This window comes from Clupea harengus, chromosome 1 (genome assembly GCF_900700415.2).
Source record: "Clupea harengus chromosome 1, Ch_v2.0.2, whole genome shotgun sequence".
Classification (NCBI taxonomy): Eukaryota; Metazoa; Chordata; class Actinopteri; order Clupeiformes; family Clupeidae; genus Clupea; species Clupea harengus.
The window spans coordinates 2,700,155-2,718,076 of NC_045152.1; the positions used below are offsets into that span (position 1 = coordinate 2,700,155).

Here is a 17,922-nt window from a genome sequence, read left to right on the forward strand (position 1 = left end):
CTTTTTTCTTTAGAGCTCTCTTCGTCATCGTCGTCATCGTCGTCATCATTTGCTCTTTTTTGCATTTTATTCAAAGCATCTGCAGGTTCCCAGTCAGAATAGCAGGCGAATGGAAGAGTTCAAAAGAATGACAACAAAAGACAGGAGAGAGAGAGAGAAAGAGAGAGAGAGAGAGAGAGAAAGAAAGAAAAAGAGAGAAAGAAAGAAAGAAGAGTGCATTTCTCTGTTTTAACCATCCAGCTGAATCCACTTGGACTCGTTCGCTCCCCAGGTTCAAGTTTAGTTCTTTAAGGTTTTTTTTTCTTCTTTTGTTCAAAGTTCAGTCAGTTCTCACGAAACAAACATCATTTCCAACATATGAAGCAAGAGCCGGGTCTCAGTGCCGGAGACCGCTTAGAGAATGGAGAGGGGTGGTCAGAGGGTGGCGGACGGGGTCATGGTGGGGTCAACCCTGTTTTTCCTCCACCCTTTTCCTCTTTTTGGGGGGGCTGATGTGGGGGCGAGGGGGCTCTGGTCACAGGCCTTGCAGGGTTTCCATCTCCCCAGACCCTCCGGCTCTCCTGCAGCACCGGTGCAGAAAGGGGAAGGTGGATCACCTGAAACCCAGCGATGGCCAGCTGCACGTGGGCACACACACGCAGAGCCCCCCCTCCCCCCCCCCCCCTTCCTCCCCACCCCCACCCACTGCCTATCCCCGTCACGGAGGAACACCAGCAGTCTGATACGCTCCTGCGTCCGACTGGCGCCCTTCCCAGCCCTATGTGCAGTCTTCATGGGCAGCTCTTCACGTTTACAAAAATAAAGGGAATACCTGGCAGCAAAAATAAAAAAATAAAAAAATAAATAGATCGTCAACCAGGAATTTCTAATTTAAACTCATAATGCCAATCACAATACCATACAATTAAGTTATTTTTCAACTTGATTTGGCTAACAAAATCTATTAGCACTAGTACAACTACATAGTGTCAGGTCTGAAATGATTATCAAGGTCAGACTTTAATGGTGGTTATATCAATGCATAATATACTTTTTACAATTCATTTTCTTCCAATGACCCATATTATTATGGTACTGTCCTGCAGTTCTATCTATTGGAGTATCAGCCTGTGATTTTAGTCCTCCTGCCACTAGGGGTCAGTATTGTATGGTAAACCTGCTGCAGCTCTCCATCAGCCATTCGACACTTAGCCATTTAGACACTGCAGTCTAGAGCTACCTAAATACATGACAATGCCTGAAACAGTGTTGTCCAGCTGCAGTGACAAACTAACTTTTGATAAATAATTGACTTTTTAACCCAGTATTCAATTATAGTATGGTTTACCTTGAATTATGTTATGTATACACTAGTAATTATAGCTGAAAAGTACTTCACTTAAAAAAATCAGAGATGGCATTTCACTTTACACAGGAGTAAAAATGAACATCCACCCACAGCCCTCCAACAAACTGCCTTTTCTCGGGACCACATTACACACAGCACTGGGATGCTGCTTTTCATGAGGTCCCCTTTGGCCGGTAGCGACTCACTTCATCTGGTAGGACTGTTACGTCTGTGTCTCCGTGGGCTGCGCCGTGCTGGGGACTCGCCTCGCCTCCCTGACTGACATGTACATCTCCTCCTCCGGGTCGTAGTAGTAAAACTTCCTCAGGTACTCGATCAGAGGCCTGCAGGAGGCAAGCGTGTCCGTCCAGGCCAGAGGAGTGGGCATTAGTCACACATGACAAATCAGACAACAACATCCAAGTATTGCATGAGAAATTACATGAGAATTAAAATTAACAAATGCATCAAATTTAACCTTAACCTGAAATTGTGTACATATGTGTCTGTGTAAGTGTGCCTGTGTGCCTGTGTGTGCGTGTGTGCGTGTGTGTGCGTGTGTGTGTGTTAGTGTGCATGTGTATGCCTGTGTACGTGTGTATGCGTGTGCATGTGTGAGCGTGCGTGTGTGTGTGTGTGTGTATGCGTTGGCGTGTGTGTGTGTGTGTGTGTGTGTGTGTGTGAGTGTGTGCGTGACATACGTGGGCAGCGGCAGCTCCTGGATGTGGTCGATGCGGACCATTTGTCGGATGCAGAAGCGGCAGAGATGCTGGAGGGACTTGACCGAGCTGAACCGGGACACCGGGTACAGCAGCTGCACCGGCGTGGGCGGCAACCCTGGGTTTACAGTCAACAAACAGCCAATTACAGAGCGGGAGAGGCGGGACTCACACTCAATCAGTCAATCACAGGGGAGGAGAGGCGGGCTTACATCCAAGTATCCAATAAGAGAAGTGGAGAGGCAGTGTTACACGCCATCAGCCAATCACAGTGAGGGAGAAGCTGGGATGCACTCAGCACAGAGCCAGTCACAGAGCCTTTGTGTGTGTGTGTGTGTGTGTGTGTGTGTGTGTGTGTGTGTGTGTGTGTGTGTGTGTGTGTGTGTGTGTGTGTGTGTGTGTGTGTGCGCGACTCACCTGGTACACGAGAGCGTAGGAAGTAGAGGAATTTGCCTTTTTGGGAGTGCATGATGGCGCGCTCGATAAACTCCACTACGGAGTGGCAGCGGTCCTCGAACTTCGGGTGGCACCACAGACTGAACGTCCCTGGGGAGACAAGCATGCTGATTGGCTGAGTGTCCCCACTGAAGTTAGAAGTTATGATACAAGAAAATGTCCGTTGCCAGAGCTTGATATGATGACTTATTTGTTAAGTTCTCATAATGTTTGGTATTTTCTTGTGAAATTTAGCAGAGGGAGCATGGAGCCGGTCAATACTCTCTTTTTGGGCCTTCTCAGGCACCATAGATTAAGGCTTTTTTTGCATTGAAGTTCCCTGTACTCTCTGCACACCCAGTACTGATGGGAAAAAGCCTTCGAATCAAAGCCGCTGAATGTTACAAGTTTAACCACAGTCATGCTTTCCAAATGGCAAACGAATGCGTCACCAATCCAAACACTTCAAAAGACTACAGTGTGTCTGACTCATGCCTGAACAGCATGAAGTTCACAGAGTGTCACTGTCTAGCTGACCACAGATAGACAGGCCGTCAAACAGAGCACTTTACCTGTTAAGCCGTCTGCTTCAACTATTCCACACAACTTACACACCTGTATCCAGTGGGCTGTCTACTTCAGACACACTGATCTTGCACACTGATCTTACACACTGATCTACAATAGGCTGTCTAATTCAGACACACACTGATCTTCCACACTTGTCTACAATGGGCTGTCTAATTCAGACACACACTGATCTTACACACTTGTTTACAATGGGCTGTCTAATTCAGACACACACTGATCTTACACACTTCTTTACAATGGGCTGTCTAATTCAGACACACACTGATCTTCCACACTTGTCTACACTGGGCTGTCTAATTCAGACACACACTGATCTTACACACTTGTCTACAATGGGCTGTCTAATTCAGACACACACTGATCTTACACACTTGTCTACAATGGGCTGTCTAATTCAGACACACACTGATCTTACACACTTGTCTACAATGGGCTGTCTAATTCAGACACACACTGATCTTCCACACTTGTCTACAATGGGCTGTCTAATTCAGACACACACTGATCTTCCACACTTGTTTACAATGGGCTGTCTAATTCAGACACACACTGATCTTACACACTGATCTACAATAGGCTGTCTAATTCAGACACACACTGATCTTACACACTTCTTTACAATGGGCTGTCTAATTCAGACACACACTGATCTTACACACTTCTTTACAATGGGCTGTCTAATTCAGACACACACTGATCTTACACACTTCTTTACAATGGGCTGTCTAATTCAGACACACACTGATCTTACACACTTGTTTACAATGGGCTGTCTAATTCAGACACACACTGGCCGCTCACACTTTCCTCTGTGTTAAGAGACTGTCCGTTCACACCTGCCGCAGGAAATGCATATCCTGATAAAACATAAACATTGCCTATACTGTCAGTCATTTTGTTTAGAAGTATCTAATCATGTCCAATAAGGGAGGGAATATACGTGCATGTAGAACAGCCTCTATAGAGTCCTGTGTTGCACCCACCCACTGACCTGACACCACTTCCTGTTTGGGTTTCTGTAGCAACTGCAGATGAAAGATGTAATCTGCACAGGACTACAGAAACCTGCTGCATAAGTTCTCTTTCAACGATGTTCCGTGCAATGCGTGTGTGTGTGTGTGTGTGTGTGTGTGTGTGTAGTATGTGTGTGTAAGTGTTTGTGTATCATCACTGTAGTGCTCCACGCATGTGTGGTATGCATACGAGTGTGTATGTGTGTGTGTGTGTGTGTGTGTGGTGTGCTGTGGAGTGTGTGTGTGTGTGTGTGTGTGTGTGTGTGTGTGTGTGTGTGTGTGTGTAGTGGAGTTTGTGTGTGTGTGTGTGTTTGTATGTATAGTGTGGTGTGGAGCGTATGTGTGTGTGTGTGTGTGTGTGTGTGTGTGTGTGTGTTTGTATAGTGTGGTGTGGAGCGTATGTGTGTGTGTGTGTGTGTGTGTGTGTGTGTGTGTGTGTGTGTGTGTGTAGTGGAGTTTGTGGGTGTGTGTGTGTTTGTATGTATAGTGTGGAGCGTATGTGTGTGTGTGTGTGTGTGTGTGTGTGTGTGTGTGAGTACCCTCACCTCTGTAGTGCTCCATGCGCGTGTGGTGTGTGACTCCTTGCGACCTGAAGCTGAGGCTGAGGATGTAGCGTGGGTCGGAGCTGTCCCTCACCAGGAAGGAGCCGTCCGGCTTCCCCTTCAGCTTCATCTCAGCATCCTCCCAGTTCATAGGGCCCCAGTACCATCCACACTGTAACAGGAGACACATATATTATATACACAACTCAGCATCCTCCCAGTTCATAGGGCCCCAGTACCATCCACACTGCAACAGGAGACACATACATCACATACACAACAATATACACAACACACACAAATACACCATCCCGCACACACACATACACGCACACACACACTCAAACGTACAAAGAGTACCAGACATACTGGCAGGAGGTACACACTTGCACAGATACACACCTACATACACACTTTCAGTTTTTTTTTAATTAAACTGAAATGCTAAAACTTAATTTCATATTTAATGGGATTAAATGTAGGTACGAACATTTAGAAACCTGTAGTATCCACGGTCGCAAAACAATAAAATAACCATTTGTCTGTTGTGGTTTTCTATTTATGCTGTGGTTTCTATTTTTAGCCGGTCTAAATGCCCTTCTGTTCAATTTCTTGGCAAGGTGGAAACTCCCCCACATAGAGTTCCAGTATGATCTTTTTCCTTCGTCAACCACAGGCAGACATGGTCAGGGTGCCAGGCACTTAAGTGGGTCATTGAGCTCATATCCAAAGCGATGCAGTGACGGGGTAGATTATAACCCCAACGGCCAAGTGGCAGTAGATTATGGAGAAGCCTTTGAAAATGAATGCAGGACTGCTTGAAGCATGTGGATGTGAAGCATGTGCCAAAGGAGGAGAAGCATGGGCAGAAGAAGAGGCTTTAGAGAACAGGAAGTGACCCTGAGAGATAGAATCGTTTCCTAGCGAAGGATCAGACGCATTCACGATGCAATACTTAAGCAAGCAATCGCTATGCATTTGAGGATACATTTTCTTTTTAGAATGTACATTTGAATATACATTTCGATACCGTTGCTGAAGGACTTCTACAGCCCTAGTATCAATTCATCTTTGTGTAGGTGTACTGTGTGTGTGTGTTTGACAGAGGGGGGAAGAGTGCTTTCATGAGTTTGCACTTTTTTTTGTGTCGCATGTCTTCTCTGTGTGTATGGACGTGCTCTGGCATGTGTGCGCATCTTTGTGCATGTGTGTGTGGGTGAGTGTTTCAAAGTGTGCACATCCTCATGTGAGTGGGTGTGTGAGCTTTACTCACTGCTCAGCTCTGTATCTGCTACCTACAGTCACATATATATATTTATGACATATGGGTGGGAGTATGTTTGTGTGGAATAAGTGTGTGTGTGTGTGTGTGTTTATCGCACCTTCTCCAGCTCTCTCAGGCTGGTGGCGAAGTTGTTGGCGTCGGGTCGGCTCAGCGGAAACAGAGAGGGGCGCTGCTCGGGTCGGGCCGAGTTCGGACCTTCCAGCACCAGGGGTATGGGCCGTGGCAGTCCTCTGAGGAAGGTGTCTGCAAATATAGAAAAACAAACTCTTTCAGAATGTCTACAGAATGTCTTTCAGAATGTCATTCAGAATTTACAGGCAAGACATTGGGACCCCGGTTATTTAAGAAGCTCCGATCCAAGGGAGTGTGGTGGACATAGTACAGAGAAGACCACAGCAGTCCTTCCTGCAGTTCCAGAGTTCTGCACAACCTCTTCACCAAATGAACGTTTCTACAAACAGATACAAGACACTGGCAACCCAGCGCTTAAAAGCACACCTGGATCTATGGAAAGTGTGTGTGTGTGTGTGCAAACAATGGCCATGGCAACCCTTGCGTTTTTACCGTCGCTGCGCCTCTTCTGGCTGAACTAAGAAGTGCTAATACCATCAAGATCATGGGTCTGATTCACAACGTGCGCAAATACTGACAAAATGGATCCCTTTACCTGCAATGTACCGTCTACTAAGTTAATGTTTTACAGAGATTTTCAAGACCATCGGGAGTGAGTTGGGGTTGGATGGTCTGATGCATGGCCAGAGTAAAAAATACAGTAGTGTTTTAGACCGTGGCCCTCTAAGGGTCTGTCTTTGATGATCACGCCAACAAGGTGGTTCAGTGAGGTGTGTATATTCGTGTGATGCAGACTCCGCTAGGCTTCACAATAAAGAATGGACGTAGAGTGGCCTCTGGGTCTCAGCTGCACTGTAATGAACTCCTGGAACAAAGAGGATGCCCGAGTACATTTGGCTCTGTGTGTGTGTTCACATGTGTGTGTGTGTGTGTGTTGTGTAGTGGGGGGGGGGGGGGGGGGTGTTATTGTGTGTGTGTGTGTGTGTGTGTGTGTGGTGTAGTGGGGGGGGGGCTGCAGAGCTCAGAGACAGGGTTGTGTGTGTGTGTGTGTGTGTGTGTGTGTGTGTGTGTGTGTGTTAGAGTGTGTGTAGTGTTAATTGGAGACTGGTGTCACTGCAGGGCTATTTTCGCACCACGCCATCAAAACAAACCCAAGCCGCCGACGGAGTAATTAGTTAAACCCTGCTCCACGTGTCCACCCACTTCACAGGTCTATTTATAGGGGGGATCTGCACATGGTCTACACAGAGGAGCCTTATGGTGGGAGAACACGCTGTTATATTTCCAAAGAGTTATCATGTTGGCATAATTGAGACAAATATCACTTACAAAAACAGGTCCACATATCAAACACGTCGAAATGTCATAATATTCCGGATCATCATATAAATTCACAATTTTTTATTTTCGACAATCCTAGGGAAAGAGACATGACGTTTCAAAATAAAAGCTCGTCATAATCACATTAAAGAGTATCCATCCACTCCACTGTCAAAACACAGACTGCCACCGTTTAACCGCTTCAGAATTAGATATTGCCCAGCTAGTTGTCATTCTCTCATTGCTAATTATAAAGAACTACCGTCTGAGTGACCACAGTGGGAGAGGCAGCTGATAAGGTTAACACAGGCACACACCAACACCGACATCAAAGAACTAGCGGCGATGAAGGCCAACTGTTGTGTCCCCTCACGTCACCGGTGCCAGGGCCAAAACGTTGCGCTTGAACACACCACGAAGACCACAGCCAACAACCAGCTAGCACAGTGGTTCTTAACCTTATTTGAGGTACTGAACCCTGCAAGCTTCATCAGTGCATTCACCGAACCCTTCGTAATTGAAAAAAAAACATAGGTATATATAAAAATGGCCCGACATTGCTAGTGTGAACCAGGCTATACTGTGTGTGTCTTGACCCCTACCGAACCCCTGAGAGTGACTCAACGAACCCCTGGGGTTCGATCGAACCCAGGTTAAGAACCACTGAGCTAGCACATATGTTCTGCACTTGTGGGAGAGGTACTTGCTTACCATTTTCACACCACTCTCGCTCAACCAAGACAGTTTCATTTTATACTTTCATTATATACTAATCGAGAATATGTCTGATAAGAAGTTGCAAAATGGCCCTGGTGTTGTCAGCCCCTTGGTCTGTTGGTTATGGAGAAAGAAAGGCAGAGGCGTAGATGGAAAATAAAGAGCAACCGCACTAAATGGGTGCAATCATGGATAGGCCTACTACCATAGCGACAGGCTCAAAGGGCTTTCCCCGAACCCACGTCGAGAGCTGGAGATAAATGAAACCTCAGATTTGACAAAAATTTCACTGAATCGCCAATCTGAGTGATCTCTCTCACTGCACAGAAATGCCAGTAAATACGAGTACCAGCATTATTTCCTCTGACATTACCTACAGCATTACTACCGCCGACATAACCAGCAGCGTTATTAACTCAGACATTCCCAACAGCATTATTACCTCAGACATGACCAGCAGCATTATTAAAGCTGTTGCTTACAACCTGTTTATAACATGCTGTTTCTTACAAGCCCACAGTGAGTGTATAACATAACATATGACCCCCTCCCCTGAGCCAGTGCATATCCCAGAATACCCCTGTTCTGTGCTCCTACCGTTGAGGCTGAGGCTGTGCTGGATGATGGCGTGGGACGGGGGTGGGGCCCTCAGGGGCAGGGACTGCATCGATGCCCCCACCACGTTGTCCAGGGATGCCCCTGGCTGGGGAGCGCCAAAGTCATCTAGAGGAAAATAAGAGATTATCATTATATATATATATATATATATATATATTTTTTTTTTTTTATAATACAATATAATACAGTACAATAGCACAGAAAGACCTCTGTGGTATTTCTGTGACAGAGAAGGATCTGAATACCTGACCTATGAGATCTGTTTTAATGCCTGACATGAGAACATAGTTGTAGTGGCATAGTACCAAAATGCTGGATGTCAGAATCTAGATGTAGTGCTTTAGTACCTAGACGCTGGATGTCAGAAGCTAAATGAAGTGTCATAATACCTAGACGCTGGATGTAAGAATCTAGATGAAGTGTCATAATACCTAGACGCTGGATGTAAGAATCTAGATGAAGTGTCATAATACCTAGACGCTGGATGTAAGAATCTAGATGAAGTGTCATAATACCTAGACGCTGGATGTAAGAATCTAGATGAAGTGTCATAATACCTAGACGCTGGATGTAAGAATCTAGATGTAGTGCTGTAGTACCTAGATGCTGAATGTCAGAACCTAGAAACAGTGTAATAGTGCCTTCATGCTCTATTCTAGAAACATCTATGTAGTAGCACAGTGCCTAGACGCCTCACCAACCATTATGAACCCCTCTAGCCCCTTTGGTGTTAAAAGACTAGCCTAGGGAACTGCTACTGCTTTTAGACTTCTGGAGAAAAAGCCAGCAAATTCCCCACACAATACTTCCTGTTTGTCACAAAACTCCATTTTAGACAGGCTCTGAAAACACTCGCGGACACAGAAACGACTGAGCCCGAATCTGTAGGGGTTTTAGGGGATATTAAGTAGATTTTGGGCATGGATTCAGACTTAATTACAGGGCTGGCCACCACATACACGCAAAACAAGAAGAAATGAAGGGAGCGGTTCCAAATTCAGGGCCCAGGGTGTTCCATGGTTTCAGGCACAATAAAGAGGAATATAACATTTGGAGGACTTTGGGCAAGGACTAAGATTGTGTTTCCTAGTATCAGCCACTAACAATACAATCACACACACAGCTTTTGAACTGATGCAGATGCACACTAAAATGCTTACTCCATGTGCTGCTAACGTGTAAGCGTACAAGATCAGTGAAACAGCAGCTACAAACGAGTAGCACCGCTCTTGTAGTGTCGTTAAGCAGTGTGCAAACACACCGACACACAAACTTAAAAAGAAGCTACGTGTTAGGCGTTACCGCAGAGGGAAAAAACTACAGAGGGCCAAAGTTTTGCATGGGAAACGGTCTTGCCATCATCCTCCATCCTTTTTCATCTGAAAGCTCAGCGGACAGTTGGCCTGCCACCCACACAATGCTCCCCTCAGTGAAGCCGAACCACAGAGACCTAACCCGACCGCAGCACCTACGGCTGACAGCATGAGGCCAAAATGCAGTCTATTCTTCAGGCCAGCTTTCACTTTGAACTTCAGACAAAATAGTTTAGCAGGGTTGGGAACTGAGAGAGCAAGGTCCTTTTTTTTTTGTCTTTTCTTTTTCCGTCTGTTTTGTTTTCACTTCAAGGCACTGAATTGTGAGCCGTGAACAAGTGAACTTCCCCATTCCGTTTGCATGATGAGTGAGAGCCACAACGATTGTGTGACACAATTCAAATCATCCTCCATCTCTTGACTTCCGTTTTCATCTAAGAGCTCAGCGGACAGTTGGCCTGCCACCCACACAATGTTCTTCTCAGTCAAGCCAAACCTCAAGGCGCTAACATGACCGCAACACCTACGACACAATTCTCCTGCGCATAATTATGAAAGGCAGAGGCACGGTGGCTCAGGTGCTTGCACTGCCGCCTCACAGCAAGAAGGTCATCGGGTTCAATTCCCACATGGGGCGCTGTTGTGTGTATGTGTGTATGTGTGTGTGTGTGTGTCCTGTGTCGCTTCCATATATCCACGTGTGTGTTGCAGTGTGTCGCTTGTGCCATTAAAATCTGACAATTATTATAATTGCGTAATGCAAAAAGAGGTTTGGGTCGGAATCGAACATGCCACAATTCATTTAAAGCAAGTCGCAAGATGCCTACCCAAAAGACACACTAAAACTTTCCAAACACAGGCAACAAGGACAGTTGATACTTTCAAAAGCTTGCTAGCATACTAAGTGGTGTCTTCTGGCGATACTGTTCTGTAGAAGCTTTTCTTACATGTTCACAGGGGATTGTGACCCAGACCACAGAAACACCTGTAGTATATATATATATAGTACACATAGTGTGGGTTCTGTCCCAAACATGAGCATATACCGTCAAAGTGAACTTGAACATGATACCAAAACTAGTTGACTATAAAAACACGCCTCAGAGGTGGCACACTGCTTGCTTTACTTTGCTCAGGCTACATTTAAAAGAAGAGCTGCTCTGTCTTCCCTCCCTCTGCATAGGACAACTGCTGTCTACTCAAAACATTCAGCTGATAAAACCCTAAAGAAGCATCTGACCTGACCCTAATGTAATGATGTAATAAACAGCATGAAACTTTAGTTTCGGCTTTAATCTGATCAATGTTTCTTATGGCTCAGTGAACATCCAGCGAACACGCACAGGAAACTAATGTTGCTATGCCAACCACTAACACCAATGTACGTTGCTACGTTGCTACTACTATGATAAACCTTTGTGGACGCTTCTATTTGACTGTGTCTTCTCGAGAGAAGGCCCGACATGTTAGGTCAAAAGTGACCTTTGTTTGGCATGTTTGGGACCCGAGGTGTGTCTGGTTGGTCTGTAGTTTTGTGATGCGTTGAAGTCAATAGAATAACTTTTTTGTTGCCTTCTAGTGTGAGACAGGACTCAAAAGCATGTGTGTCACGGCAAACACGTGAGAGCTGGCAGCTCTGGAAGAACATACTGTCTAGTTTGAAGGAGACACACCTCAGAGTGAAGAGCAGTGCAGACAGGAAGGAAGGTGAGTGAACGAGTGCGAAGGAGAGGAGTGAGTGAGTGAGTGAGGAAGAGGAAGAGAGAGTACCCAGCAGGCTGAGGCTCCGTCGGGGTGGAGGCGGGGGGGTGGGGGGTGCAGAGAGTTCCCTCCTCTGCGAGAAATGTCCATATCTACCAGGGACACAGTCTCACCTGGAGGGACAGGGAAAGGAAGGAAAACCCAGGGGGGGAGGAAGAGTGAGTGAGAGGTGAAGGCATGACAGTAAGAAAGCAAGCAAGCAAATAGACAGAAAGAAAGAAAGAAAGAAAGAAAGGTACGAGGCAAGAACGAGCAGCAGTCTTATTTGCACAGATGAACAGATTTTTAAAAGACTTAATTATTCACTGGTGGAGAAGTGGGAAAGAAGACAGATAGAGGCTATTATTATTACATAATAACATCCCAACACAACCTAGCTTTACACACACACGCACACGCACACACACACACACACATCGACTCCAACTCAAGCATTAAATATCCAAAACACCAGTGTGACATATGGTGATGTAGAAATGCACCAAAAGGAAAAAAAAAACTCTCAGATCACACCTCCTACACACAATCCGCGCATGAATAAGTTGAACAATTGACCATTGCTAATTAAAGAGACTAAACACACGCACGCACGCACGCACACACACACACACACACACACACACACACACACACACACACACACACACACACACACACACACACACACACACACACACACACACACACACACACACACACACACACACACACACACACACACACACACACACACACCCACACTTACCAGTGAAGGCAGGACTGAAGGGCACTGGAGAAAAGGCACTTTGGGGCCTCGACAGTTGGGGTCTAATGAAGAGAGAGAGAGAGAGAGAGAGAGAGAGAGAGAGAGAGGGGGAATCAGTGAGAGAGAGAAAGAAAGACAGAAACAGTGAGAGAGAAGAGAAAACAGACAGCAGAAGAGGGGATAGAAGAGGGAGCAGAGAGAAAGACTATATTACAAACTGGTACCACAGGATTACACAATAAGAGTGGAATAAGAGTGGTCCATATGGTGTGATCTAACTGATGGGCGACTAAACTGGAACTCATTTCCTGAAGCTTGAAGAGATCTGGGGTGTGGTGTTTGTGACCTGCTTAAAAATCCTGCGCTCGAGGCGTGGACAGATAACAAAACATCTAGTTTTCGTCTGTATGAGGGAAGATCCAGAGCCTTCGGACAGAGAGTGGAGACATCATAAGGCTTCTGTTTTAAACAACCACTGACTTGTTTGTGTTCATGTACCGTGTCTATCTCTTGGGTTCACAAAATGAAAAAAGCAATGGTCTCAACTGGTCTAAACCGTCTTCCTTAAAAACACAGAAGTTGTAGCAACATTCTAGAAATGTCTGAGAGCAGATACAGATATGGAAATAACCACAGGCTGGTTTCGGATATCGCAGACACAGTCACTGTGCTGATAAAAACTTAAATAAAAAAAGTATTTTTTTCACACAAGAAGACTTTAACTAACTGTACCACCAGAGACTTGTCTGTGTGTGTGTGTGTGTCTGAATCAAGGATGCCTATGTAAATACTGAATGAATGAATACTGTAAGTGTTCAATCCCTTTAGCCATTGCGGTTCGATTCTACATATTTTTAGATGAACGGATTCCATAACATTCCAACTAACTTGGACACTGGGTTACGTAATATCTCTCAAGATGCAAGTCTGAAAGAGATTTTAACTACTTGAAGAATCTCTGGTGTTGAGATGAGGATTACTGTTGGTTCATCGGAATAATGTGCCAGATATTTAAGGCCTCACTGTACCAACGTAGTCACAGCGACTGGCACACAGAAACAACTTTCAAGAAATCCACCCAGTGAGAAATACAATCAAGCCATGTCGGTATAATACGATGCCCTAAAAATCAAGCACAAAAACCTGAATGTCGCGATCTTTGGTGAGAATTATGAACACTCTCACTGGCAATAGGGGAAATATTTGCCAAAGCGTGTTTGTAACAGCATTGGGGCTCAGACACTCTTTCCAGGGGAGCCCCTAACCCAGGTCACACACTTGTCACACAGAACCTTAGCGTTTCCAGGACTCCCACAGCCAACACACACAGCCACGTCATCACGCCACACGTACGCTACCTGCACCTGTGCTAATGAACATCCACTTCTCCCAAACTAGTCTCCTTCTGATTTCGAGGCAGCAAAAAGGAGTTTTGGTCTACTAAAAGCAAGGGAACTGTCTAAAAGGCATGCAAAAAAGGAGTTTTGGTCTACTAAAAGCAAGGGAACTGTCTAAAAGGCATGCAAAAAAGGAGTTTTGGTCTACTAAAAGCAAGGGAACTGTCTAAAAGGCATGCAAAAAAGGAGTTTTGGTCTACTAAAAGCAAGGGAACTGTCTAAGAGACATTGCAAAAACCTTCAAACACCACTAATAGCTCAACTGGCTCTGATAAAAGCGTGCGGACATGCTCACTAGTGTCTTTTGGCAATATAGTTGGCAATGTGATACTGGAAAAGCTTTTCTTACGTTTTTGTGAGGCGTTCTGTCGCGGACCACATAACACAATAGTGTACTTCCTGGAGGGCAAGTTGGAACGATATGTATGTTTTTCTGTCCTTCACATGACCATACACCATTTAAGATGATACCAAAACTAGTTCCCTAGTAAATAAACATACTTAAAAAAAGCATCACATTTTTCTCAGTGTGTTGCTTCAGTCAAAGGCACCTGCTCTGTAACTGGTCTAGAGCGTCAGTAATTCTGATTTGATCATAAACATGCTCTACGGCCTGTGCTGGCCTTAATGACTTGGTAAGTGAGCTTCACCACTTCATTTCATCGATTGCCACTTATGACCATCGTCTTTTGACTACCTATACATGATTGAGAATGACTTCTTTTTGAGTCATCGTGATGAATGCACATTCATTTCTGTTTCATCAAACTCTCCTGAAGAGCTCAGAGCACATTTGATTTATATAACTTTTTTTCTAGAACTGTGAGCTGTGTCAGAAGCACACGGCGTGCCACGGAGGTGCTTTTTTGGGAAAGCAGGTCAGCGGTGATCAAAGCGGCAGGCCTCACTGTGCCGGCGTCATACCTGCTGCTAGTAGCGTCGGGCTCGGCGCTGGACGAGCTCCACACGTCCATCAGGCTGCCCCCCGAGGACGTGGACGAGGCCAGGGAGGGACGTTTGTCCAGCAAGGGACTGGGACCCCCGCTGCCACCGGCGCCGCCCACCCCCGTGCCACTGCTCCTGGTGCGGAAGAGCTTGCTGAGGCGGATCTTCAGGGAGCCTTTCCTCGACTTCCCTCGGCTCTTCTGACTCTCGCACACGGCGCCAATGGTGCCGTTGCCCAGGGCGGCCGCTACAGCCATGGGGGAGCCGATGCGCTTGGGAGTGGGGGGGCGACTCCGTGGGGTGTGGGCGGCAGGGGTGGGGGTGGGTGGAGAGGGTGCGTCCAGGGGCCGAGGGTGCTCCAATGCGGGGGTGGCAGCAGTTGGCACTTCAGGAGAGAGTGCGGAGGAAGAGGAGGAGGCGTCTGGTGCCAGCGCAGTAGAGGGGTTGGGGGTGTCAGGGAGGGCGGCACGGCACATTTGGGGATCACAGCAGGCGTCGGCCCCCACCCCCACCCCCACCCCCACCCCGGCCCCGGCGAGTCGCTGCACCTGCCGCATGAGGCCGCTCAGGGAGCTGCTGGAGAAGGTGGCCGTCCCCGCAGCGACCGTCATAGTCGTCATAGTCATAGTCATCGGCGTCGTCGCCCCCTCCTGCCCCGTGTCGGGTCCCCCCTCCTGGGCCCCCGGTTCTCCTTTAAAGGCGTCTGGACCTGGGCACGTGCATCCACCCATGGCCAGCTCGCCCATCTCCGACGAGCCCAGGCCCTCCAGCACCAGCAGCGCATCGCTGGTCTCACTCGGGTCCTCTCCGGGCCCCATGCCCGCCGCGGCCGACGCCAGGATGCTCTGGCAGGAGCAGCGCAGCATCTCGCCGTCCTTCAGGAGCTTCTCCGAGGCCTGGCCCAGCTCCCCTAGACGTCTGGCCAGGCTCAGCACCGGGTCCTCCCTGTGGCGCTCGCTACCAGTCACAGCACAGGCTTTCCGCGGGTCCAGCAGGCCAAACTGGATGGACTTGTCTAATAAAGGAGGCCAGTCCATGGTGTCAGTGACTAAACGGTGCCTGTGGCAGAGACCTCCTCCTCCCACGGGCAAGTCACTGCCGTCCACCGCTACCTTGGTGAGTTGCATTACCGGGTGCCACTGGAGTCTTTGTGAGGATAGTCTCTGGTGTTGTGCGCTTATGCTGTAGTTAGAATTGTCAGCGATGCTGCCATTTGACACACCTGTGCCGCTGCCGTTTTGCGTGTCGTTTTCGCCCGTCTGATAACCGGGTTGCTCGAGTCCTTCTCCGGTCGCTAGGAGATTTTGAAAAACCATGAGCTGTGCCCGCGAGCCTCGACCCCCCGTGTGTGGGAATTCGAAACGCTGGGCCACGGCAAAGTCAGGCGGCGGTGGCGTATCAGACAGCGAGGGTCGAGTCAGCATTACGCCGCTGTCAAGCACTGCTGTCCCGCTCTCCGGTTGAGAACTACAGTGCGGGGAGGGATTGGTCTGGCACGCCGGGCCTGCGGAGGGGTTAGTGGGGTCCAACTCGAACCCACTGCTGATGTTGTTGCCATGATGACCCAAAGCTGCTTTCCCGAATCCGGAAACCACTCCGCTCCCCGTCAACAAATTGTCCTCGTCTACACGATCATACTCCGCTGCAGAAACCAAGCGCATCAACACAAAATCGGGAGACATATCTTGCGCGTTATTCATTATTACTCCTCAGTTCGGGTATTGTACAGCTGCGGGGCGCGCTTAGATTCTTACATAACGTAAATGAATTGAAATCCTACTGACAGCGAACACATCTCTCCGCATCCACACCAGCCGTTTTGACGTTGCTTGATCCTCCTCGGGAAATTCCGATCAGCAAGTCTGAATGCACATACAGATATGTAAAAGGCTCCGTCAGTACTGCTGACGCCGATTCCCTCTTCACAGACAACATGGATGTAGCTGGCGCTGGAGACCGACGGCGAGGCTGCGCAACGGCGACATCAATAATCTGCTTCTTCTAATGATAAAGGAGGCCCGAGCTGTAGACGCTTCCTGCTGAAGAATAAGCCCTAGAGCCCTTCACTCTGTTCTACTTCCCACAGAAACCCACAAACCCCACCCGCTTGGTCATTTCACTTCCGCAAATTCTTTCGCCCTCCCTCTTACGCTGTGGAACAAAGCAATGCCGCTTCAAGATGGAGATGTCAACACAGCTATTTTGTATTATAAAACGTGGGACCGTCCAATTGTCAGGGCACAGCTGTAATATAACGGGGGGAACGGCTGCAGGAGATTGTATCCCTAACAGCCTGACAGACAAAGGTTACCCCAGAAGGCTTCTGTGCCCTCACGTTGGCAGTAGACCACCCCTGTAACAGATGGCAATTATACTGCATATCATCCCAAGCTAAATAATAATGTAACAGAGGCATGCACTACAATAATAACACTACAACCAAAATAATTAATATTTTTATATACATCCACTTGGATCTTTTACGTGTCTGTTTTCCTTGGGCCGTTATTCATTTCATACATGCTCATTATTATGTCGTTTGGCTTTTAATCAGTCATACGCTACCAAGTATCCAAACATTAATGTTTCTCCATTCTTTGCATAACACATCCATTCTAGATGAATGTGTGTTGCAAAGAATTTTAATCCCAGGTGTCAGTCTAGTTCTGTCAAATCTAAGAGGGACACACACACACACACACACACACACACACACCTGTTTCAGACAGGACACATTTCAGTAAACAGGCAGGGTCAGAACGGTTGAGATCAGTATATGTTTCATAATTAATGGTGAAATATTTAAAAGCTCCCGGTGTAGGACTTGTCCACAGGGCGGCAGTAGAGATCAGAGGTGGTCTCCATGTGGTCCCTCATCGGTAGCCATAGATACAACCTGTAACACCTGTAAAATATTAAACATGGACAAATGTTTTCTTAGCTCAAAATTACACTGGTTAAATTTAACACTGGATTCTACTTAAGAATTATTTAGCCTGAGAAAAACGCCCGTGATTGTAAGACTCAGTAACAGCATTCAGATATGGCAACTGTTATAAATATTGCGAGATTATGATCAATGGGGCTTAGGTTTTGGTCAGCCAACGAACAAAAACGTTTTC

The 17,922-nt window shown here is 47.0% G+C and overlaps 1 protein-coding gene across 1 annotated transcript; it reads right to left on the reverse strand.

Annotated features, from left to right (window-relative positions):
• Positions 1-662: 662 nt before the first annotated feature.
• Positions 663-17,064, reverse strand: LOC105913030 (suppressor of cytokine signaling 7-like). Its single transcript, XM_031564322.2, has 9 exons — positions 14,780-17,064; positions 12,459-12,520; positions 8,619-8,744; positions 6,010-6,155; positions 4,631-4,799; positions 2,464-2,592; positions 2,029-2,164; positions 1,534-1,671; positions 663-811 (listed from the first exon to the last, which is right to left on the reverse strand). The coding sequence occupies exons 1-8, from the start codon at positions 16,498-16,500 to the stop codon at positions 1,551-1,553; spliced, it is 2,610 nt and encodes an 869-aa protein (XP_031420182.1). The 5' UTR covers positions 16,501-17,064; the 3' UTR covers positions 663-811; positions 1,534-1,550.
• Positions 17,065-17,922: the final 858 nt, after the last annotated feature.

What these genes read in the sequence shown, in the direction of transcription:
- LOC105913030 (XM_031564322.2), bottom strand. Translation starts at nt 16,500, where the DNA reads ATGAATAACGCGCAAGATATGTCTCCCGATTTTGTGTTGATGCGCTTG. An exon ending in GCACAGCCTCAGCCTCAACG is followed by an intron (nt 6,156 to 8,618) that starts GTAGGAGCACAG and finishes CTATATTTGCAG; the next exon opens with ACACCTTCCTCAGAGGACTG. An exon ending in CAGGAGCTGCCGCTGCCCAC is followed by an intron (nt 1,672 to 2,028) that starts GTATGTCACGCA and finishes TGCCTCCTGCAG; the next exon opens with GCCTCTGATCGAGTACCTGA.